Source organism: Podarcis raffonei, chromosome 9 (genome assembly GCF_027172205.1).
Source record: "Podarcis raffonei isolate rPodRaf1 chromosome 9, rPodRaf1.pri, whole genome shotgun sequence".
In the NCBI taxonomy this organism is placed as follows: domain Eukaryota; kingdom Metazoa; phylum Chordata; class Lepidosauria; order Squamata; family Lacertidae; genus Podarcis; species Podarcis raffonei.
The window spans coordinates 54,205,014-54,228,809 of record NC_070610.1 but is presented as its reverse complement, the minus strand read 5'-3'; the positions used below and the strand labels follow the sequence as shown (position 1 = coordinate 54,228,809).

General features: G+C 40.0%; 1 protein-coding gene across 8 annotated transcripts in view; it reads right to left on the bottom strand.

The window, feature by feature from the left end:
* Window positions 1-23,796, bottom strand: part of LOC128421199 (bifunctional heparan sulfate N-deacetylase/N-sulfotransferase 4) — a 125,451-nt gene that overhangs the window by 82,986 nt on the left and 18,669 nt on the right. For 6 of the 8 annotated variants that reach the window (XR_008332258.1, XM_053403622.1, XM_053403623.1 and 3 more), the window contains one exon: window positions 18,918-20,173. The exons of 1 other annotated variant lie outside the window; for it this stretch is intronic. Coding sequence is in view for 6 of the 7 variants with exons in the window: in XM_053403622.1 (XP_053259597.1) it covers window positions 18,918-19,898 (981 nt within the window). In the remaining variant the exon portion in view is untranslated. Of the gene's footprint in view, window positions 1-18,917; window positions 20,174-22,468; window positions 22,576-23,796 lie in introns of all 8 variants that reach the window. One more of the 8 variants, XM_053403618.1, reaches the window with a different exon arrangement.

Sequence of the window (23,796 nt, the reverse complement as noted above, 5' to 3'; positions counted from 1 at the left end):
ACTCCTTTCAGAACTACAGTTCCCAGAGTGGTTTAACAATCAGTGCCTCCTCCCAGGGAACTCAGAGAATTGCAATTCTGCCACTGAAATTAATGGACCTAACTTAGCCATTTTCATTCATTTCAGTGGTTCTACCCTGAGTGAAACTTAGTAGACTACTGAACTGTGTGTTTTCTCTCAAAATATGCACAGTCAAACCTCAGTTGTCGAATGCAATCCATTCCAGAAGTCCGTTCAGCTTCCGAAATGTTCAACAACTGAGGTGCGGCTTCTGATTGGTTGCAGGAGCTTCCTGCACTCAAGCAGAAGCCACGTCAGACGTTCGGCTTCCGAAAAACGTTTGAAAACTGGAACATTTACCTCTGGGTTTTCAGCTTTCGAGAGCCAAAACATTCCAAAATGGAGGTGTTTGGGAACTGAGATTTGACTGTATTTAAATGTATACATAACTGAGATGTGTTTTTTGAGATGCTGAAACTGCATCCCAGCATTCAGGGAAGTGTAAAAAACTAATGGATGTGAATGAAAGATCAAATTCAACACTTATACTGGTTGCAGCTCAACCTATGTCTGACTCCTGAAATTCTGGACATTACTAGTCCACCTATCTGAACACAGGTTGGACTATTGGCAAGAGCAGAACCCAAATGTGATGTTCCAGAGGAAAACTCAAACAATATTTTTCAGGAAGGAAAATTTGTCATGTGATTCCATCCTAGTTTTGTCTTTGAGAATAATGTTTCATAGATGAAGCTGAAAACCCTTCACGTGAATCTTATTTTGCACAAAGTGCATGGTGCTGAGGCAAACATACAGTAAGTTTCCTCTTGACATAGAAAGAGCTGAAGTGAATCTCATTTTCTTTGAGCTGTTCCCAACTGCAAGTGCTGAAGAATTGTTATCATGTCATGCCAAACTGCTAAGTGATAAATTCTGGAATACATAACCCAGAGAATTTATATCTATTCAATATGCCACTGTAGGAAAAAATAACAACAACCTCAAAGTAGGGGGAAATGTTCTTTCAACAGAAATTCTAGAATGTTCTGGTGGATGATATGGATATTAATGTTATGCTTGAATAGTGTACACACTAATTATGCTTCTGATTCTTGGGGATGTTAAAAGTAATTTTTTTAAAAAAACAGGCATTTCTTTCAATGGCTTATCCCCTCAAAAGTATTCCTTGACTAGTATTACTCATTTTTGAAGTATATTTTTTATACTATTTTGCTGTCTCTCCTAACATTCTACAATCAAAAGAGTCCTTCATCTTTCTCCACAGAGAGGGGAAAAAAATATCTGAGTGGGTATGCCACCATTGCCTGAATGAAATCTCTTACATATGACATCATAAAGACCAGCTGAGATCTCAAGTTCTCTCAGACATGTTTTGCTGTATGAGGGTATTTTCAGAAGAAAAGTTTGGTGTGTGAAAATCAAATCAAAAAGTTACTTCTTTCAGAACATAAAGATTAATGTGAGAACTTAGCATTATTGAAACTGCCAAGCTTAATATTTGCACGTTGTGCCCATCACAATGAAAGAGGCATATGTGTGTCTTCTTTTTTAATATCCTCAGCTCATTGTCCTCCACTTTGAGGTTCATCACTGTTTCTGTCTCTCTTGCTCTCTCCTTCAGCTCATTGTCCTCCACTTTGAGGTTCATCACTGTTTCTGTCTCTCTTGCTCAAAAAGCAAGGGAGGATTCCACACAATTCCACATCACCTCACAGGTTGAAAGCACGTGTGAGATAGTCATGGAGTCCCTGCAGCTTCCCCCACCCTTTGACCTGCTCCCCACAACTGATGGACATGCCTGGTGAAAGCTCCAAGTTTGGCAGCTATGTATAGACACACTGGGTTTCTCCACAGTAGAGGAAATCTGGGTCAATCAGGATTCCCCTTTATATAGAATAGTGCTCTTCAACCTTGAGTCTCCAAGAGGTTGGTGAATTACAACTCCCACAACACCCAGTCAGCTTAGCCAATGGTAAGAAACAAAGGGAGTTGTAATCCAGAAATATCTCGAGACCAAAGGTTGAAAAACATTGATGTAGGGGAACTCTCCATATGTTTGGTAGGTGCTTAAGCCTCTTTGCATAGTTTTTGAATTGTGAAGCCATTGGGGCAGGGTGTGGAATTGGCCCATACTTCTAGTTTATGGAGCTAGCCAGCAGTGAGACGCCTACACACATAGTTTCAATGCAGAAGGGGATCACATGAAACCTTATCATATATGCTAAATAGTGTCCCAAATACTTTTCTATTCTTTTCAAGCATGCCTCATGAGGTGGGAAAAGAGCAGAGAAGTGGTGAGGAAGAGAAGAGTACTTAAACATTTACAGCCTGCCCCACCCCACCCCATCCAGTTCAAAGCACACATTTCTCCTAATATTAGCCTTAAAGATTTAATTTGTCCTTAAGAGGCCTCCATCACAAAATAATCCACTCACCAGTCCTTATTAGATTTAAGACAGGTTTCCTTTGGTTCCTGAGTCCAATGCACACATACCACGAACTGGTTGAAGGTGTGTTAAAAGTTATATAGTGGTTACGTTAGCTTTCTATATAACATAGTTTCCCATGGTAAAAAGGCTCTCTCACTATGCCTGGACAGATCAATTGCTAAGACACAATAATTCAAATGTTTGCTACGGTGGCACTGGAATTGCATCTGCACAAAGGACATGCAGATAACAGAGCTATTAAATCCATGAATAAGATATAAGGCCAACAAACAGGAAGCGAAGGCTAAGCTAAAACTGATATTGGCGTCAAGCTACTGAATCGAGAATGGCGCAGCAATAAAAAAAGAGAGCAAGAATTTAATCTGCCGGCTGCATGTGTTGCTAGCAGCCTGTGTAGAGCAATAAATAAATGGATCGGGCTGGTGCATAATACATTGATGGAAAGGGAAATAAACAAATTAAAGAAATTCTCCTGGTGGTAGAAAACTGAAAACGTTTTGAGAAGACTCCGAAAGATGCAGGAAATGAAAGCATAAGCGTACTAGCCGCTTCACCACATTCTTCCCATGGCAGGGAACTTGTGGTCCTTTAAGATGTGAAATAGAGCTCTGTTTTAAGAGGCAGAGGTTGGGAGCCAAAAGCTGCTTTAGGCCAGCCCCAGTGCTTGTGCACACTGAATGGGATCACTGACCTCCCCCACCTTTTTATTTGAGCAGCTCCCTGTGCCACATCATACTGCTTCAGCTTCAAAAATCAGCTTGCCGTGCAGGATAGAAAGCTGCTGGTGTTCAAGAGACATGCAAGAGCAAAGCACCTTAACAGCTGTGCTTGTTCGACTCCTGATCTGGGAGTTAAAGGAAGATTGGCTCTATGTTCAAGTTACATAGCCTTTCTTGAATTAACCATTGCCCAGAGCAAACAGTGCTTGCAGGAGTCAACGCAGGGGGTACTTTGTGTTTTGTACAGGGGCACCTATGATTTTATACTTTTAACATCTCTACTTTTTAGACATTTTGAAATGTTTAAATTATTTTATTTTTAATCATTTTGTTCTGTCACTTCCATTTTTAACCTCTCTGTGTCTTTTGAGGGGAAAGGGTAGCACAGAAATACAAATAAATGAATATGTAAGCCACTCTGGATTGTCTTGGGCAAGATAAAGTGACTAACAAATTAAATAAACACACACACACACACACGATGGATAAATAGGCTTACTTCACAGCTAACACACAGGCAGAAGTTTGAAAAATCCCTTCTTAAATTGTTTGCCACTGGGAACATGATTCTCTCTATCTAGTTCCATTTAAGTACCATCTTTCCTTTCCTCAGTGTACTGCAGGAAGGGAAGGGATATTCTGTGCATTACCTGAAAAAGACTTCTTCGGGCATTTACTAAATGCTTCCTACTCTGGATTTTGATTTCCTTTTCCAGGTCTCACCCATCATTCTGCCTATCTTGTTTCCACTGTAGTCACTTGCATTGCTGAGTTGGTCTGCTGCCTTTAATTAAGTCTTAAAATTCATGTTAGCTTGGCTCATTGGCATGTAGTGGTACCCTTGAAGACATGCTCCCTTCCTTTAGCATTTTTTTGCTGTTTTTGCAGGGAGTTGCAACCTGAAAATGGCCTGAGTCCCCTTGCATCCTTTCTGCTTTTGACCTCCAAGACTTTGCTTTCTCCTTTACAACCCTTGGGACTAAACTCTGAGAGCTAAATGAGATTAGCTTCTCAGTAAACAGGCACTGGAATGGGTTGTACAATATGTGAAGAGCCCCCAAAGTCATAAGAATTCCTTTCTTAAAACAATGCACCCATTGAATAAGGTTGGGGGAGAAATTCAACCCACTTTGCATTGAAAAGCAATTCTAATTTGAACTTTCTGAAGCAATTCGCACTTTTCTGAATTTTGCAATGTGAAGTGATGCATACGAAAATGCATAGACTAGGGCATAGTGAGTGTAAATATGCATTTATTGGTGCAAATAACATTCAAAAATGTTTTGCAAAAATTTATCTATTGGAATAAATTTGCATTAAAATGAAGAACTTTCATGAGGGCTTTTTAAAAAAGAGCAAACTGATATGGAAATATGGAGAACGGAACTCAACAGTGGAAAAATCTGAGAAATTGGCAGATTTACCCACTGCTACTGTTGGAGCAGCATGTGGATGATGCCAAATATCTGTTGATGTTTCAAAACTGACTGCTGCTGATTCTGTACAAGAATGCCCAGGCAGTAAAGTGTAAGGAGTTTTGCTCTACAGCCACCATTCTCCTCTCTCTCTCCATCTGTCTATTAGGCATACACTCCAATGAATTAATAATGCTCCTGTCTGAACTGGGTTGCTTGGAAATTTCTTGTATAATGATACTAAGTGGTGCTGTTGGCCTCAGTGCTATTTCTTCTCCATGCATTTAGAAGACAAAGACCTATTTAAAGAAACATAAGTAATATTGTTACTAGCGGAAGTGCATTACAACTGACATTCTTCGTGAAGTGTTTATTGCAGCGCTGAGTGCTTTTAAGACAATAATTATGACTGCTCTTTAAGTTTTGATTAGCTATCCTTTCTGCCATGGCACTGATTCACAACTTAATGTGTTGTTTTCTGATGGAGGAAACAATGGGTAGTGGTTGTTTTCCCTTTTTCCTGTTGATTAATGTGCATTATTGTTTAAAACACAGGTTAATGTAGAGTTCTATGAAACATGACAACAGTTGACTTCGAGATGTTCCATGCTTTTTTAAAAATGAAAAAAGTGAATTATCTGCTGCAGTTGCTTCCTTGCAGAGGCCTATTGAAAGGAACCTGGATAACATGCAACAATTCCAGTACATTATGGGCTTGAAAGTTATCATGATTATGATGCTAGTTATAATAATAAAGTTTATATTGCTACCATCAATAAATATTCATTGGGCAACATACAAGAAAATGGGTCAGGTTGGTGCATCCATTCATTATGGAAGTGAAGCAATTCTAATATCTATCAATCAGTTTTGTGATGGACCTCTAGAGTCCAACAAAACCCTATGCCAAAGATGAGGTATAAAAGACAGTGTGCCAGCAGGAGGAAGAGGAGTTGACACCGGCCACCACAACACAGACTTGCGATGTCACACACACACGCCTGCCCATCCGCATTGCGGTGGCAGGCACACACAAGGTGGCACCGCTGCATTACAATCCAAATCCTGAACCAAGTTAGGCAATTTTGGCAAATCCAGACGTTGACTGGATTCAGTAGGGATCAATCCACTTGGAGTGATCTGGAGCTGTTGAAAGATGTTGGGTGGGGGGTTAGAAGGAAAGGCAGGAGGCAACGTCTGCAAAGAACAGCATGGAACTGTTTGCAAAAGGGCTTTCAAACAGCCCCCACTGTACTTTTGCTGCAATTATCTGGTTTGCTAGTTCATTCCCTGCCGGGAGCACACTAGTGAAGCAGACCTCAGCAGGACCAGGATCAGATGTAGGGGTGGGGGTGAGGCTGCACAGCCTAGTTTTTATCTAGGCAGCAGCTGAATGGGAGAAGGGGAGGGAAGAGACAGTGCACTAATGATCTGCCTGCAGTGGACAGGAGATTAGAGTGGGGAGCCACCCCACTATTGCACAGCCTCAGTAAGACTCAGAGCAGACTCAGGAATAATGTTAAGAATTAAGCCCAGTGTTGGCCAGTGCCAGTTGTGAGAGTGGTTTGGGATCTAGTGGAACCCAGGCAAGCTCAGCAATGCCCACAAAACACCACATTTCTGGGATTCTGCTGGGCTCTTCTGGTGGAGATATCACCCTGTTTGCCCACATGTTTGGTGGCCAGCAGGAGGATGGCTGAGCTGGCAGAAGTAAGCAGAGCCGTGGCATGGGAAGGTTCAGATTGCCTCCCCTAACCATTCATTCCAGTGGTTCCACTCCCATTTTCTCTCAAAATAACAAAATAATGTACTTGCTCTCAAAATACGTTTTTTTTTTTTTTTTAAGTAGCTTGCTAAGGTTTTGAGATGAGAACTTCATTAGAATATATGGAAAGTGCCAAAATCAGTTCCAGGCTGAATACCAATCCACACATTAATCCAGAAGATGTAAACAAGGCCCGTTTGTATTAGAATTATAGAATCATAGAATCATAGAGTTAGAAGAGACCACAAGGGCCATCGAGTCCAACCCCCTGCCAAGCAGGAAACACCATCAGAGCACTCCTGACATATGGTTGTCAAGCCTCTGCTTAAAGACCTCCAAAGGAGACTCCACCACACTCCTTGGCAGCAAATTCCACTGTTGAACAGCTCTTACTGTCAGGAAGTTCTTCCTAATGTTTAAGTAGAATCTTCTTTCTTGTAGTTTGGATCCATTGCTCCGTGTCCGCTTCTCTGGAGCAGCAGAAAACAACCTTTCTCCCTCCTCTATGTGACATCCTTTTATATATTTGAACATGGCTATCATATCACCCCTTAACCTCCTCTTCTCCAGGCTAAACATGCCCAGCTCCCTTAGCCGTTCCTCATAAGGCATTGTTTCCAGGCCTTTGACCATTTTGGTTGCCCTCCTCTGGACACGTTCCAGTTTGTCAGTGTCCTTCTTGAACTGTGGTGCCCAGAACTGGACACAGTACTCCAGGTGAGGTCTGACCAGAGCAGAATACAGTGGCACTATTACTTCCCTTGATCTAGATGCTATACTCCTATTGATGCAGCCCAGAATTGCATTGGCTTTTTTAGCTGCCGCGTCACACTGTTGGCTCATGTCAAGTTTGTGGTCAACCAAGACTCCTAGATCCTTTTCACATGTACTGCTCTCAAGCCAGGTGTCACCCATTTTGTATTTGTGCCTCTCATTTTTTTTGCCCAAGTGCAATACTTTACATTTCTCCCTGTTAAATTTCATCTTGTTTGTTTTGGCCCAGTTCTCTAATCTGTCAAGGTCATTTTGAAGTGTGATCCTGTCCTCTGGGGTGTTAGCCACCCCTCCCAGTTTGGTGTCATCTGCAAATTTGATCAGGATGCCCTTGAGTCCATCATCCAAGTCATTGATAAAGATGTTGAATAAGACCGGGCCCAAGACAGAACCCTGTGGCACCCCACTAGTCACTCTTCTCCAGGATGAAGAGGATCCATTGATGAACACCCTTTGGGTTCGGTCAGTCAGCCAGTTACAAATCCACTGAGTGGTAGCATAGTCAAGACCGCATTTTACCAGCTTCTTTACAAGAATATCATGGGGCACCTTGTCAAATGCCTTGCTGAAATCAAGGTAGGATACATCCACTGCGTTCCCTTCATCTACCAGGGTTGTAATTCTGTCAAAAAACGAGATCAGGTTAGTCTGACATGACTTATTTTTCAGAAATCCATGCTGACTATTAGTGATCACAGCATTCCTTTCTAGGTGCTCACAGACTGTTTGCTTAATGATCTACTCCAGAATCTTCCCTGGTATTGATGTCAGACTGACTGGGTGGTAATTATTTGGGTCCTCTCTTTCCCCCTTTTTGAAAATAGGGACAACATTTGCCCTCCTCCAGTCTGCCGGGACTTCGCCTGTTCTCCAGGAATTCTCAAAGATGACTGCCAGAGGTTCTGAGATCACATCTGCCAGTTCTTTTAATACTCTTGGATGCAGTTCATCTGGCCTTGGAGACTTGAATACATCTAAACTAGCCAAGTATTCTTGTACTATCTCCTTAGTTATTCTGGGCTGTGTTTCCTCTGCTGAATCATTTGCTCCAAATTCTTCAGGTCGGGCATTGTTTTCTTTATCGGAGAAGACTGAGGCAAAGAAGGCATTGAGGAGTTCAGCCCTTTCTGTGTCCCCTGTTTGCATTTCACCATCTTCTCCTCTGAGTGACCCCACTGTTTCTTTGTTCTTCCTTTTGCTACGAACATACCCATAAAAGCCTTTTTTGTTGCTTTTAACCTCTCTAGCAAGCCTGAGTTCATTCTGTGCTTTAGCTTTTCTGACTTTGTGTCTACACGTGCTGGCTATTTGGTGGTTTCCCCCCTTTTCCATTTTTTGTACACATCCTTTTTTAATCTTAACTCAGTTAAAAGTTCTTTAGATAGCCACCCTGGCTTCTTTAGGCACCTTCCATGTTTCCGCCTCATTGGTATTGCCTGAAGTTGTGCTTTTACTATCTCCCTCTTAACAAACTCCCAGCCATCATGAACTCCCTTTCCTTTTAGTATTACTGTCCATGGGACAGTAAGTCGGCTTTCTTAAAGTCAAGAAATTGAGTCCTAGTATGCTTGGCTGCTCCTTTCCACTGTATAGTAAACTTCAGAAGAGCATGATCACTTGCACCTAATGATCCTTCCACTTCTACCCCACTAACCAGGTCATCAACATTGGTTAGGACCAGATCTAAAATGGCTGTTCCTCTTGTTGCTTCTCCCACTTTCTGGACAACGAAGTTGTCTGCAAGGCCAGTGAGGAATCTGTTTGACCTTATGCTCTTGGCTGAGTTTGACATCCAACAAATATCTGGGTAATTGAAGTCCCCCATTACTACTATCTCCCTTCCTTTTGCATGCTTGGCCATCTGTTCCAGGAAGGCATCATCTATGTCCTCCATTTGGCTTGGGGATCTATAGTAAACTCCCACAATGAGGTCACTGTTATTCTTCTCTCCCTTAATTTTGACCCAAATGCTCTCACTTTGGCTTTGAGGTTCTAAATCTTGGATCTCTTCACAGGTATACACATCCCTGACATATAACGCCACTCCTCCTCCTTTCTTGTCTGGTCTGTTTCTCTGAAATAGATTGTATCCCTCCATTATTACATTCCAATCGTGGGACTTATCCCACCAGGTTTCAACGATGCCTATTATGTCATATTTAGTTTGCTGTTTAGTTTCTATTTAGTTTCTATTAGCAAAGATAGAATCCCTCAAGTCTCCCTACTTAAATGCATTAGACGGTCTTGAAGCCTGCCCATATGAACACGGCGAGCTTCAAAAGCTGAAATTATGTTAAAAGTTGAGCAGAGCATGCCCTGAAAATTTTCAGCTTGAAGCATTCATAGTGCTATGAATCATTTACGAAACAGGTGCCATGGATGTTTACAACAACACAGGTCTACAAAAGTGCAACAAAACAACAACATGGTGTTAGAAGAAAATCTAACAGCAAATCCACTGTTTATGTTGAGCTTAAGATTTGGCAAATGCTTCTCACTAATTAAAGACAATTAAATTTAGTGTTTGCGGGAAATAGCAGCATTTTAAGGTTCAGAATGACTTGTGGGACAAAATAGAGGCCATCTTGATGGAAATGAAAAGAATATGCAACCCATATTTGTAATTATTATTTGAAAGGGACATAAGCAACTTTTAAGACATTAAAATTGTTTTATAATTTGTGTAGGGAGGAAAAACTATACAGAATATCATACAGATATAGAGGTGTACTCAGTGTTCTAATCAGAGTAGACCCAGTCCCAGTGCTTTTTTTTCAAAAAAAAAATGTTTAGGGGTACTCTCATTTTGACTCAGGGAAATCACCATTCTATAGTTCAAATAGGGGGAAATAAATACAGTAAATGGACAAAAGTACAAAGATTCACAAAATGTTTAGGGGTATGTGTACCCCTGCGGTCCCCCCCGAAAAACACACTGAGTAGACCTATTGAAATTAATGGACCTAGCTTAGCCATGTTCATTTACTTCAATGGGTCTACTCTGAGTAAAACTTAGTTGAATACCACCCGATGGGAAATTGACTTTATCCATTGCTTTCTGCTGGTGGTTTAACCAATTAACAAGGCATATTATGTGTTCATGTCCAGTCTGCATGTTCCCCACAGGTATCTGTCTGGCCACTGTGAGAACAGGATGCTGGACTAGATGGGCCATTGGCCTGATCCAGCAGGCTCTTCTTATGTTCATGTGGTCTTCAAAGGCATACTTCTACTTTAACCAAAAAAGGGAGTTGCTTCCTTTTTAGCTACCTCCTGTGTAGCTTCCTGAAATAGTAAGGCAATGAACAAAACCAAAACAAGTGAACAAACTATTAATACACTTCTTAATTTTGCCACACTCTCCTAAATATTTCACATTGTTCAACAAAGAATAGAGAGCTCTAATTGGAGGGAATTACTTTGGTTCTCTGTGTGAAAAGCACTAATTGATTTAATTCCTGTTCCTGGAAATGTACATGCAACTGTTCATTAATTTAGAAGTTCATATAACCCTCTCAGTCCAAACTAGAACTTCCTTTCCTGATAGGATTCCTGCAGCAGTTCCAATGTTTGTTCCTGAGCCAGGTTCATTGAAGGCCAATTTTCTTGAAGAAGGATGACAGCCTGATATCACATGTGGTTAGCGACAAAGACGGGTCAAAAATCTACCCCAAATGCAGATTGCATCAGCACCAGTGAGGAGGATGGGGAATGGTGTGCACAATCCGATTAAGGCACAATCCTATTAAGGTGTGCACAATCCTATTATATACTAGAAATTACACACACTGGGTGGAATGGGACATGTGAAAAATGTGCTATCTCTATTCCCTGTTCCCCAAGCTCTCTGCAAGTTCAAGGGTGCAAGATTGGCACCAAGGTTTGACACAACCAGGTACTTGCCAACAGCACACCCCACTAACAAGACCTCCATAGACCAACTCCACCTCTTGCCCACTGCAACTTGTTTGTCCACCAGCCTTTCACTGTGGCCCTGATAATGGTAGTGATAAGGAGTAGTAGATGCCACTGCCTGCTTGATCACTGGCCTGGTGGTAGCAACAATGAGGAAGAAGAAGAGCATCTGCTGAAGATGGTGATGAAGAGGTTGACTCACTAAAAGAGGGAGACCCTTGGAGGATGTCTTGCCAAGGGCCTTACAAAACCTGGAACTGACAATGACTGTCAGATGTTGGGATCTTGCTTCTACATGTGTAGGCTTCCCACATGATGTAGAGCCCAGATTTTCCAGGGTTCTTGATCACACAAAAGCCTCTGAGTACAGAAGGCTTCATTGCTTAGGCCTGTTGTGAGGACCCTTTGGCACTCTAGATGCTGCTGAGCTACATCTCCCATTATTTCAGCTTTTTGGACATGCTTACTGTGGGTAATGAGAGTTGTAGTTCAGCAATGTATGGAGGGTTAAATGTTACCCACACCTGATTCAGACAGTCAACCTCAAATTCCTGGAAGGTGAGGGGAATGGGCACAAGGGGGTAGAGTTAATATGCTTGACCCTGTGTTCCTCCTTGCATGTGGCATTTTACAATAACGCCTGGATAAGGCTATGATGGTAATTAGAGTTAAAGGCCAGAAATCACAGCATGGTCTGTTATTTGTAATGTGGCATCTTTTGTGGGAATCTCTCTTATTTTTAATGAGGAAGATTAACTAACCAATGAAGTCAAACAAGTTACAGTTCTTCATCCCGCAGGTGAGCAGAACCCTTGAAAATCATGGGCTTGCCTTTGACAGTTTTATTGAACACCTTCTTTGTGCATCTTTTAAAGTACCCTTAAGTTGGCATTCAAACTGGATGCAATGAAAATGGATGGGGAGAGGAACACCAGACTCCTAGTGTGTGTAATGTTGAATGTGTGAAGCAGGGTGCATCTATGAACTTGTTTATGACAATGCTCCCCTTCCTTTCATCCTACTCCCCTCACCTTGCACTTGCATAATATCCAGGTTGAAGGCATGTTTGTTAAATCTTTAATGCTCTTGGGCAACCAACACTCTGAAATAAATGCCAAGAAAGAAAAAACACACTTAATGTAATTTATACTATCAACATAGGGGTACTCACTTACAGACTTTTGATTTTATACACACATTTTATGCCAACTATATCTAAAAGTTTGGCCACAGATGGGGAAGGATTTGTGATGGGGGGGGCAGCCCACATTTTCTTTTCTGTCCTTTGTATGTAATAACATCAGTGATTCTTTCAGAAGGATCAGAGAATGTACCAAATGGAAGCACTATAATTAGTTTTATCGCACCTAACGCCTTCTCCAGAACACATGTAGGATATAGTCCCCTGATGTTATGGTGCTATTTCATTCCCTATGATCAAAAGATCTGTGTGACTCTTATATATATTTGTGTCTTTATGGCACTGAAATGAGAGCCTCTTTCAGAGTTCAAAGTGCTTTTTAATGCACAAAGACCAGGTGAGGGTAAAAAATAGAGGCCTTCAAAAATCCAAGGAAGTGTCAAAGACTAATGGCATTTTATATCATTTGAGAAGTAAGGGATGAAGGTTAATGCTTAGAACATGTGAACCAAAGGGAATGTTTGAGGGTCATGAGGCCCAGAGGGAAATGGAATAAATGCACAGAGAAGGCTGCTAAACCATGCCATGCACTATCACTTTTTAACACCTAATATCATATAGGAAAACAAGTCCCTTCTACCAAGAAATGCTGTATAATTGCACCAGGTATTTAATGTATTTCTAGCTGTTCAGAACAAATAAGAAACTATACATCTGGGGTGCATTTTTCCATCTTGGTAGATATACCTGAGCACAGAACAAATAATAGTCATGGTTTATTCCTCCCCCTGTAACTGAACTGAACTGAATTGCCCATTAAAAGGAGAGGATAGGGATACTGAAAATAGTAAGGACTGTGAAATTGTTCACATTCAGTGTTGATTAAGTGTGATAATAAGCATGGTTACTGTTGTTGTTGTTTTGTTGCTTCTAATGATTTTACTGTTTGTATTGCTATGTGTTTTTTAAGTTGTACTTTAAATTAGTTTCATGTGCTTTGAAATTTTGCAAACCACCCTGAAATTTTTATTGAGGTCTGGGGTGTAAAGAAAACAGATCAATCAAGAAACTACTCCCCCTTCCACACACATTTTGTCAACCCGGAGCATCATGTTTGCACAGTCTGTTAGCAATTTCCTTTTCTTGAATATTTGCATCTCAAATGGGAAACTGGTTTGTGAAAGTCACTGCTGAGTACACTGTGAAATATTCAGACAGTTCTGTCCTTGGAATGTGAAGCTGGTGAACAGTATGTTGCAAATGCAACATAACCAAACCAGAATTGGTTTTTTTAATAGGGAAGTGATGGGCACTTCCCAGCATAATGCAAAGCATAGACAGCATAATGCAAAGCAAAAATCCAATGCTGTACAGTGGAACCTCGGGTTAAGAACTTAATTTGTTCTGGAGGTCCGTTCTTAACCTGAAACTGTTCTTAACCTGAGGTATTATTTCTGGGTTAGCGGAGTCTGTAACCTGAAGCGTCTGTAACCTGAAGCGTCTGTAACCTGAGGTACCACTGTATTACTCAGCAGCTAGCCAGGTCTAACTTTTAACTCAGTGGTGCAGTGCTATATCCTTTGATAAGGAACTTGCTTCCACCCCAAGTTAGGGTTTTTGGTGGGGCTTGGAACTAATGCCATGGAAAAAAATACCAGTGTACCAAAAGGTCAGGAAGGCTGTTATGCTAGAATATTGATGTCTTCATTTTTCTTTTCATGCACAGAGATATTTTATCGTGGTGACCCATTCAGATGAGCAGCCCTCTTTCCAAGTATCCTGAGATAGAATAGCCCTGCGAGGATTGAACCATGGACCCTTCCTGAACATTTAAATCAGGTATTACTGTTTTAGCACAGCAGAAAATAACTATCTTAAAAAAAAGAGGATTAGGCGGCCAGAAATACATAAACCACAGCTCTATATGCTTTAGATTTAATCCATTCTCCTTGTCTCCTCCTGACCTTTTCCTTCTATTGCAGAGTAGGTTGCTTAAACTCATTGGGGAAGGTCATGCAAACTGATTTTCAGTTCTGCAAGTCTTGATAGATAGTTTTCTAAGTCTCAGTAGTTTTCCCTTACTGTAAACCAATCACTGAGATTTTGTTTTTTTCCCAGTACTGTATAATGTTCATTAGGAAAGAACTTGGCTTGGATACTAATGGACTCTAAAATTCTATGGCCTGTAAATGACTCATTAACAAATACCTAGAGAAACCAATCTTATTTGAAAGCAAATAAAATAAAACACTAAAAATCAGAAGCTTCTGCTAAAAGCTAAATGCAGGCTACTGATTAATCTCAAGCTGTTGTATTATGCAGGTATCCTCCCTTCTGACAGCAAACATCTTTTATCAATAGGAAGGTATTGATCACAGGTAGCAAAATGGATTAAGGCTGTGCCTCTGGCTACTCCATTCATGCATCCAGTGAGTGCAGAGAAAATTCTGATAGCTGTCATGTTTTTCTGCTGCAAACTTTGTGAATGAAGCAAACAGGAAACCAAGGAACTTTACCTGAACAGCGCAACTCTTACCATTGAACCCCATTTGCCATTTTAATACTCCTCATCCAGTTCAGAGAGATCCTTTCGGAGCTTTTCACAATCCCTGAACAATTTGTTGTTGTCAGTGGGACACCACCCTGCTCACCTCTATGAAACAAGTTTAAAAGCACCAGTCCCAATATAAATCATTTGGGGAGCCCGCTTCTTACACCCCTACTTTGTGAGATCGGTCCATTCATTCATTCTCTCTGCTTCCTTTCCTTCAGCCATTACTGATCCATTAGATGATCGGTCCTCTTACCCAATGAATGCTAAGCTTACTCAGGAGTCTTTGGTGAAGAAATGCATCACAAGCTTTTGGAGATTGCAAGGAGACAGCACCTACTTCACCACTCCTATCCACGAGCTTTTTGTTCCTCTCAAAGAACTCTAAAAGATTAGAATGCTGTTCCTTCAGTGCTTTTCTCCAGAACGTCTGCCTTCCATACAGCCATATGGAAGAATTTTTGTTCATAAAATCAGTGATTATCTGTAGTGTTAATACTATTTTGAGCTCTCATTGTGTTTATTAGAGAGTCTGCAGTGTAGTGGTTAAGGTGTTGGAATAGGAGTTGGGAGGATTTGTGTTCAATTTCCAACTCAGCCATGATGCTCACTTTTAATCCAGCACAATATTTCAGCATAGCCTTTCCCATAGAGTTTTCATGAGGATAAAATAGATAGAAACATCTATTCTATGCTAAGCTTCTTGGAAGAAGGATTAGGATACAATAGGTGTGGGAGATAGGCTTCAACAACCACTTTTTGCATCCGAACCCCAAATGCACTCCCCAGCCCCCACTTCCTGGTCAAACCCTAACATAGGCTACTGGTCATATCTCACAGGCATTTATTTCCTGGCAAACCATAACCTTAGCTCAAGTTTAATGTCCATACCACATCCATTTTGGTTAAACCATAAGCAACTTTCAGATAATCTTCACCAAACACAATTGGTCATTTAACTGTCTAATGAAAAATGTGTTTAAATTACACATTTAAGCCACACAAAGTGTTCACCTAAAAATATAGCAACATTTAAGTACCTGCTCGATTTTCTGGAAGGCATATAGTTTCTCAAAATGCAATTCTGATACGCTTTGTAATATGAAAATATCTCCTAATTTTTCAAAATGTCTAGAGAAATCTGTCTGTGAGCTCCCCATTTCTTGTGATGGAGAAACCTACACAGACCAGAAATTTTATAGCCCAGCATCACTGCAGAAATAAGTTTTTGGATTTATTTATTTTTTACGGCAGAAAGCATTTTTGAACACATAGTTGGCTGCAATGTCTGAGTTATATAGTTTCATATTCTCTTGCTTGGTTTTTTTTAAATAAAAAATTACCTGAAATAATAGCCTGCACAGGAGCAGCCATGCCAGGAACAAGTCACCTTCCCAGAGAGGTTCACCTGGTTTTTTCTTCTCTGATCATTTCAGCACCTTTTAATTCATCCAGGATTTTAATTGTTTTAAGTTTTGGTTGTAAATTGTTTTATGTTGTCTCGTTGTTGTTGTTGTTGTTGTTGTTGTTGTCTTTTATTATTTATTGTTGAATTCTCTTATTCTTCCTTGCATTTTTATGTTGTTTTGTTTAAAGCCACATGAAGAATATCTATTGATAGGTGGCTATAAAAATAATAAATACATGCAAATAAATATAATAAGTGAATGAGGCAGGCATGTGGATGGCTGCTCTCATCACATCTACTTTGCCCCCAATTCTTGGAACTCCAATGTGGAGTGATAGTTTATAAGACTGGATCCTAAGTGCAATTAATTACAGAAATCTGACTGCAACAAATGGCACTTTCTTCCAAGTAAATTTAGTTACATTGAGGCTGCAAGTCTGCTGTTATGGTAACAGAAGTGAGAAGTGTGATACAATATTGCATATAACCAGGAAAGCCACCATAATCTGATGGACTTGATTTCCACTGCAAATATTCTAGTTCTGTAAAAATAGAACAATCCCAAACACACATGTATGTATGTATGTATGTATGTATGCTTATTCTTATTATTGTTCACTAGGTGTGGCATTAAGGCAGCTTCTGAAAATAACATGGGGGGGGGGAACCCACACATGAAACAGCAACTAGTAACTTAATAAATGAATGAATGACCTATTACTAAAAAGCATTTGAGATCTTCTAATACCATTTGAAAGAGAGATCTTCTAATACCATTTGAAAGAATGGGATGGACTTTGCCTGGGGCATGAAAGATAGCAAAGATGGTGCCAAGCAAGTATGTTAAGTTAGTTTTGTAGTTAAGGTGCTGCTATCAAAAAGGCCCTATTAAGTCTCTAATCACCAAACCCCAGAAAGCAGATATGACCAGACAGGAGCCTCAGCATATCTTGATTAATGGATAGCTTATGCTGCAGAAAACTGTCATTTTGATGCCCAGGTTCTATATGATTCTGTCTGATATTTTTTTCATCAGGAAAAAGTATTGTCAGAAGCTCAAAGTGAAAAATCTTGGAAAAGATCCTGCTGCTGGGGTTGAGAATGAGGAATGCACCATTAAATGCACGCCCCAATGAAAACAAAGAACAGTCTCTGGACTTGGCTGGGATCTGGTTATGCCTCTTATTTATTTCTGCAGCTCCTAACATCAAGGTTATTTGAGACACTATGCATGGGGTGGAAAAGCAAAAAAACTCTACAATAACAAAGAGAGAGGTTTGCAAATCCATATATACAGAAGTCAACAAAGAATTTATTCAGAAAGCAGATTGTTCGATTTAAGTGATGCAACATGGCTGTGGTTCAAAGTATCTCATTATGGAACCTTATACGGGCCTTTGTTTGATTCATTAGGGAACAGCTGGAGTTTCAGGTTTCTTTTCGCCACTTGTTGTCCTGGCCTGAATAACAAAGAAATCAAATGGTAAACGTTTGATGAGCCATGCCCTATCTTTATGATTTGATTTCTTTGGAATTGTGGCTAGGACAAAAGGTGAGGAAAAGAAGCTCAAAGAGGGTGCTTATATATGTATATATATATATATATATTTGTATATATCTTAGAGAGAGAGAAAGGCAGAAAGAAAAACAGCATTTACAAGGTGAACAATCATCCATAAATGAAAATCTCTCTGTACTGAAATGGAGAAATGGTTGTAGTATTGGCTCCCATAATGATGATTAATTCGATATTTAGATACATTTAGACAATTCCCAGGGAGGATTTAATTAGGTGTATCGCTAGTCCTGCTAATTTATTTTTAATCTCAAAATTGTATGTAAGGCTTGCCCAGTCTCTTCCCTGAGGATTCCTCTGGATGTAACTTCCAAGAACATTTCCCTTCAAGTCAACAAGAGTGTCTTAGTAAGATGAAAACTTTATTAGTACAAAGACACTTAATTGTTTCACATAGTGGCCCATGGGTGCATTGAGGCCTACTAAATCCAGAGTTCAGTGAGCTCCCTTGGATGACCAAGTTGTTTATTCACTATTTTTGGGTTTGCCACCCTTCTGATGCTGTTCTTACTAGCAAAAGCATTGGTCCACTAGCCTGATGATCATTGCTAAGGTGTGGAGGACAAGTAGTTCTGACAGAATGATTTATTAGCTTCCCACCTCAAAATTTACCCTAGCAGAAATGTTAGAGACAAGTCCTCTAACTGGAAACAAATAAATCCAGACATTTTAAGCCTAAATACAAACAAAAATCAGTGTGGTGTATTGGAGGCAGAGTTTCAGACAGGGACTGAGGGGACCTGGCTTCCTATTCATCTGTGAAGCTCATTGGATGGCCTTGGGCTAATCAAATCCTTCTTCCTCACCCACCTCACAAGGCTGTTGTGAAGATCAGATTGGAGGCAGGACTCATATGGTATTTTGAGAAGTTTGGAGAACGGATAGGTTTACAACAGGCAATGAATCAATAAATAAAACACCTAATCTCCATCCTTTAAACACCTATAGCAGGGATGGCAAAACTGTGGCCCTACAAATGCTGTTGGATGCCAGTTCCCATCAGCCTCAGCCAGCAAAGTCAGGGATTATTGTCCCAGTTTCTCCACCCCTGAGTGAAAGGATTGGTGGGTGTTTGCAAACTGCAGGACAAAAGACTGTTGAGAGGTATTACTAGCCTTCTGATGTTTTATGTGCCAGAAATGTATTGCTGAGAAGAGATTTCACCATTCACTCTTGTCTTACCTTCACATCTTTAACATTCATCCTTGTCCCTTCCTTCCCAACAAAGATGTCATCGATGTCGACAAGAATGTATCTATCCAAGGACAATGTAAGCCTCTTCCCTGACAGGAAGGAGATGGCATCTATAAAAATGAGTTTGTGCAGCCAAAAGTTCAAATTGTTTCCAAAAAGAACTCTTTGAATCCCATCATGAAGTCCCAGGTCCTGAATCACTGTGGCATAGAGAGAAGCCTTAGGCAGTGATACTGGGAATGGTTTGGAAGCTTGAAATTCTGTTAAAAGCACTGGTTGATAAGTGGAGTGATTATATTGGAAAATGGTCCAGTCTTCACCAGGTAATGGGCCTTTCTCAACCCTTGGGGCTTTGGTAATGTGAAGCAGAGGAGACTGGGGGTTTACTAAGCAGTTTTGCAGAGCGGCATTATTGTAGAGATGTAATGGAAATCCTTTGAGTTTAGTGCTCGACAAGCTGTTCTCATTGGCTTTATGAAAACCAATTATGCTAACACTGTATTCCACACAGTATTTTTCCAGGAGTTCTCTATTCCATGAATCCATGGAGGTGTACTTCAAAATATTTTCATAGATTACAAGGATGTATTTCCCTTTGCCATTGTCTGCCAGTGGAGGAAGGTCCCCTTTTCCTGATGCAATCACCATCTGAAACTGAAACCGACTTGACTCCAGAATGGCTATGATGTCTTGGCCGAGCTGAGAGTACTGGCTCTCCACAAAGAGCAGCACAGTCGGGTCAGTCCTAGATGGATCGATGGGCTTCACCGTTTTAAGCTCCATTGACCTGTATGGCAAGAGTTTAAGATCCTCACACTCCGCCCCTCCTGTGGTATCAATGAGGGCTATTTCCTGCTTGTGACCTGTATACAAGTAATAGGCAGAAATGACTATGCTCACTAAGCAGAAGGTGGCTAAGAGAACGACCAATGTTCGAAAACTTCTACGAAGCTTCACAATAAGATTCATGTTTTTTGCAGCGCTTTATGTTTGTTCATTTAGTTACTAAAAAAACAACAATTGGCTTCTTCCTTCTAAAGTGCCATTATAAACAAACCAAGTGATGGTGTCAGTACAACTCTCCAAACGTTCATGTGACCATTGCAATGCATTTATAAGGGGGGTGTTCAAAACTATGAAACTCTGAGAGCTGGAAGTCCAAAGAGTTGGAAATCTATATTGGAAGCCGTCTTCTCTGAATGCGCCAGTTGCCAATAATCAATGGAGAAGACAATTAACATTATCTGCAACAAAGTGAGAAATTAGAGTAGGTTAAGAAAAATCCATACAGCAATTAAAATGTGTTAATTAAATAAGCTAGTCACCTTTTTTAAAAAAAGTTCTATTGATTCCACCACAGATGACGACAGTGGGATGCCTTCATGGTGTCATTTGGGTGTGGAAAAATATTTATAATTTATCATCATTATTTTAAAAAAATGCTATAGTAATTAGAGTCGGAATGAATCGTGCTACATAAAAGCAGAATTAAGGTTAAGATAACTTGACTTTAAAGGTTAATTGCAAGGACAGCAGAATGATGGCAAAGAGGTATTTTAGGTTAAGGTAAATCTTAACCAAACATTCAGCAAGTGAAATCTTGGGGATTTTTTGGTCTTGCTCTCAGAAGGGTCATTTACATTATAGCAAGGCTGCTGGAATAAGATTTTAAGATTCTAGACAACAACAACAACCCTATATCTGTTTTGGAGTTGTGGGGTGAAATGTTTATATTTCTTGGCACCCATATCAATGGGCCAGATAATTCAACCGCATATACAGCAGGGCCTGTTCTCTTCAATATTCTGAACTGCCAAGCATGTGCTTTGCAGGGCTGGCCCAAGAGAAATTGCTACCTGAGGCAAAGGACAAGATATCACCCTCCCTCCCATGTAGCTGGCCTTGTAGCTGAACCTTATTTTAAGACTGGCTATAGGGCTGCTTCTGCCACTGCACATGAGGACAGCTTAGGAAGCACATGGCAAATGTCATCCTAATGTTGTAGTAGAGCCAGCCCTGGCTCTGGGTAAATAAAATAACAGAATTGTAGAATTGGAATGGGCCACCAGGGTAATCTATTCCAACCGCCTGCAATGCAGGAAACTTTTGCCCAACATGGGGCTTGAACACGCAACCCAGAGATTAAGAGTTTCATGCGTTGCCGACTGACTATCCATAGTAGTTTTCTGTTTAACTTCAATGAAGTGTATTCATAGCCAGTGCTTTGTAGACTGTTACCAAATGTCAGAAGCTTGGTCTTAGATGCTGTGATACATCAGTTGGGCCACCTTGCTGCTTCTTCTTCTCAATCATTAATGATGACTTTCAGTCCTCTACATGGAAAGCCAGCAAACCCCACGCTCCATTTGGAGAGGTCTGACTCGTGGCAATTATAACTGCGATGTTTTTTTATAGGTCAAGCTTCAATCTTATACACATGTACTTGGAAACAAGGCTGCAGACCTACCTGTACTTACCTGGGAGGAAGCTTACTGTATTTAATAGGACTTCTGAGTAAGCGTGCATAGGATTGTAAGTTCATGGAAGTCAGTGGGTCTTACTTTTAAGTATACATGTATATGATCGATTTGCAGGCCCCCAAAACACGACCAATTGAGTAAATATAGAAAGAGATATTAATAATGTTAAAACGGATATTTATATAATACTTAGAGTGCTATTGATTACTGCTCCCATACTACAGGTGGAGTATCAAGGATGAATATGTTTTCTATATAAGGCTTCAAAAGCAGAAACAATATATAAAAATGTATAACTGGAATATTAGAATGTATAACTGGAAATTCCCCCCCCAAAAGCCTACTAAAGTGTAATAATACATATAACCAGTTTACTGCTCCTATCATTTCTACTACTGATATTACTACTGCTAGTAACAGTTCAATTGCTGCTTAATTACTGTGATCATAATCATGATTAAGCCAGTGTTTATAGATTTCTTGCTTAACTTTAATGTTTCAGATGCTTCCTGCAAAGCGATAAGGCTCTAGACAGATACAGCAGATCATATGAAATTCTCCACAAGAGTTCATTGCAGTTTTGAAGCTCTGGTGACACTGATAAATCACTGCAACTTCACTTTTGGAGTACATCAAATATCACACACACATCTTGGGCTTTACAATCTCATTAGGGTTATTCACTGTCCCTAAACAAATCAATAAGTGGTCCTTACAGCAAGCAAGAACGAAAACAAAACAAAAACCTTTTGAATTTTTGTTACCAGAAAGGGGGGGAGGGGGGAAAGTAGAGCATTCTTAGATGAAATCTCATTTGTTTTCATTCCAGTTATATATTTTTCAACACTAGAGGGCAATATGTTCTCATTTTTCCTCATACATGAATTGCTATCACCTCTTTTACTACCGGGACAGCTTACAAAACAAAGGGCTTTGCAATCAACCTCAGAGTTGTAAGGATCTAAAGAACAGGATTAAAAGTGGATTGGAGACTTTACTGCTAAAACAATATAATGTAAATTCTCATAGATAATATATTGCTGTCATATTAATACTTACAATATTTCTTACTTTGGACCAGTAGAACAGGTGAAATTAGAAGGCTGTTGTTTTCTCTCTTTTTGTCTTTCTTTCTCTTAAGGTGAGTTGGGCACCAGAATTCTAAGCTATGAAAATAATATTTGGTGAAAAAGAAAATCTGTTTTGGATTAAATTATTGATAATATAGCTAACAAAATCCCTATTATGAGGAAACATCTTGACAGATGCAGGTTTATTTTTAAATGTTCTCCTTCTGTTTTCTAATTTTGGAAATATGAAGGCCAAACTTATTCTGCTCTGTTTCAAAGCAGCTCATGGTACAAACTAGTCAAAATTAAGTACATTTAAGTTCTGTTCACATCAATGAAAGTGTTAAGGATATGCTTAAAATTTCTCATTAGATTTAATAGGATTTAAAAGCACTTAACTTTGGTGGGATTGTATCTATGATCTTTAAATTAGTATGGCTATAGCAGGGTGATATTGAAAACAATGGCAACTTGTGACTGAAAGCATAATATTTCTTGGAGTTATGAACAATCTGGAAGATAGAAGGTCCCCCCCCCCTCCTCTCTCTTGATTGCACAACATACACATTTCTGTTTGGAGAACTGTATTACAAAACTCAGAAAAATGCTAATTTCAAAGGCCAGCTGTGTTTATATTTGTGTATATTTAAAGGAAATGACAATTACACATTTTTCATCTTTATAGTGAGGGGGTTTCTTGTCTATCAGTTTCACCACTGTTTTTTGAAGCCACTGTAGTAGAAAGAAAATAATGTCTAATACTGTATTATTGTTTAAGATGGGATAATTTTGTGCAAAGATTGTAACAGACAGCAGTGAAACCGACAGTCTCTTCCTTCCACCAGTTACATAACAAATCGGAAGAAGCTCCTTCGCTTTAATAGCATAACTTGCAATGGGCTTCAAAATCAAAACCCCTAGTCAATTTCAACTCTACGACGAAAGGAGCAATTTCTTCAAGATGGGAATTTACTTCAGCAGTTTTCAGTAAGCAATGCGATCTAGACACTATTTATAAACTTCCTGTCCTTCTTAAAACTTTGATGATATCTCAAGAGCCAAATGCAAAGCAACCACTGTTCACTCACTTCTCAGATTTAATGGGCGAAAGAGTGGAACTGTTTGAATGCTATTTCTGAAAGAACTACTGGGCAGTTTCCCTCTGAGTATCTGTTTTTGGGAATCGCGGGTGGGGAGAACGCAATTGCACTTGGGTTCCACTCATGGGCTTCCCATAGGTCACTCTGAAAGCTGGGTGCTGGATGAGAAGGTCCAGCAGTGTTCTTCTTATGTTCTCATCTTGATATTGTATGAAGT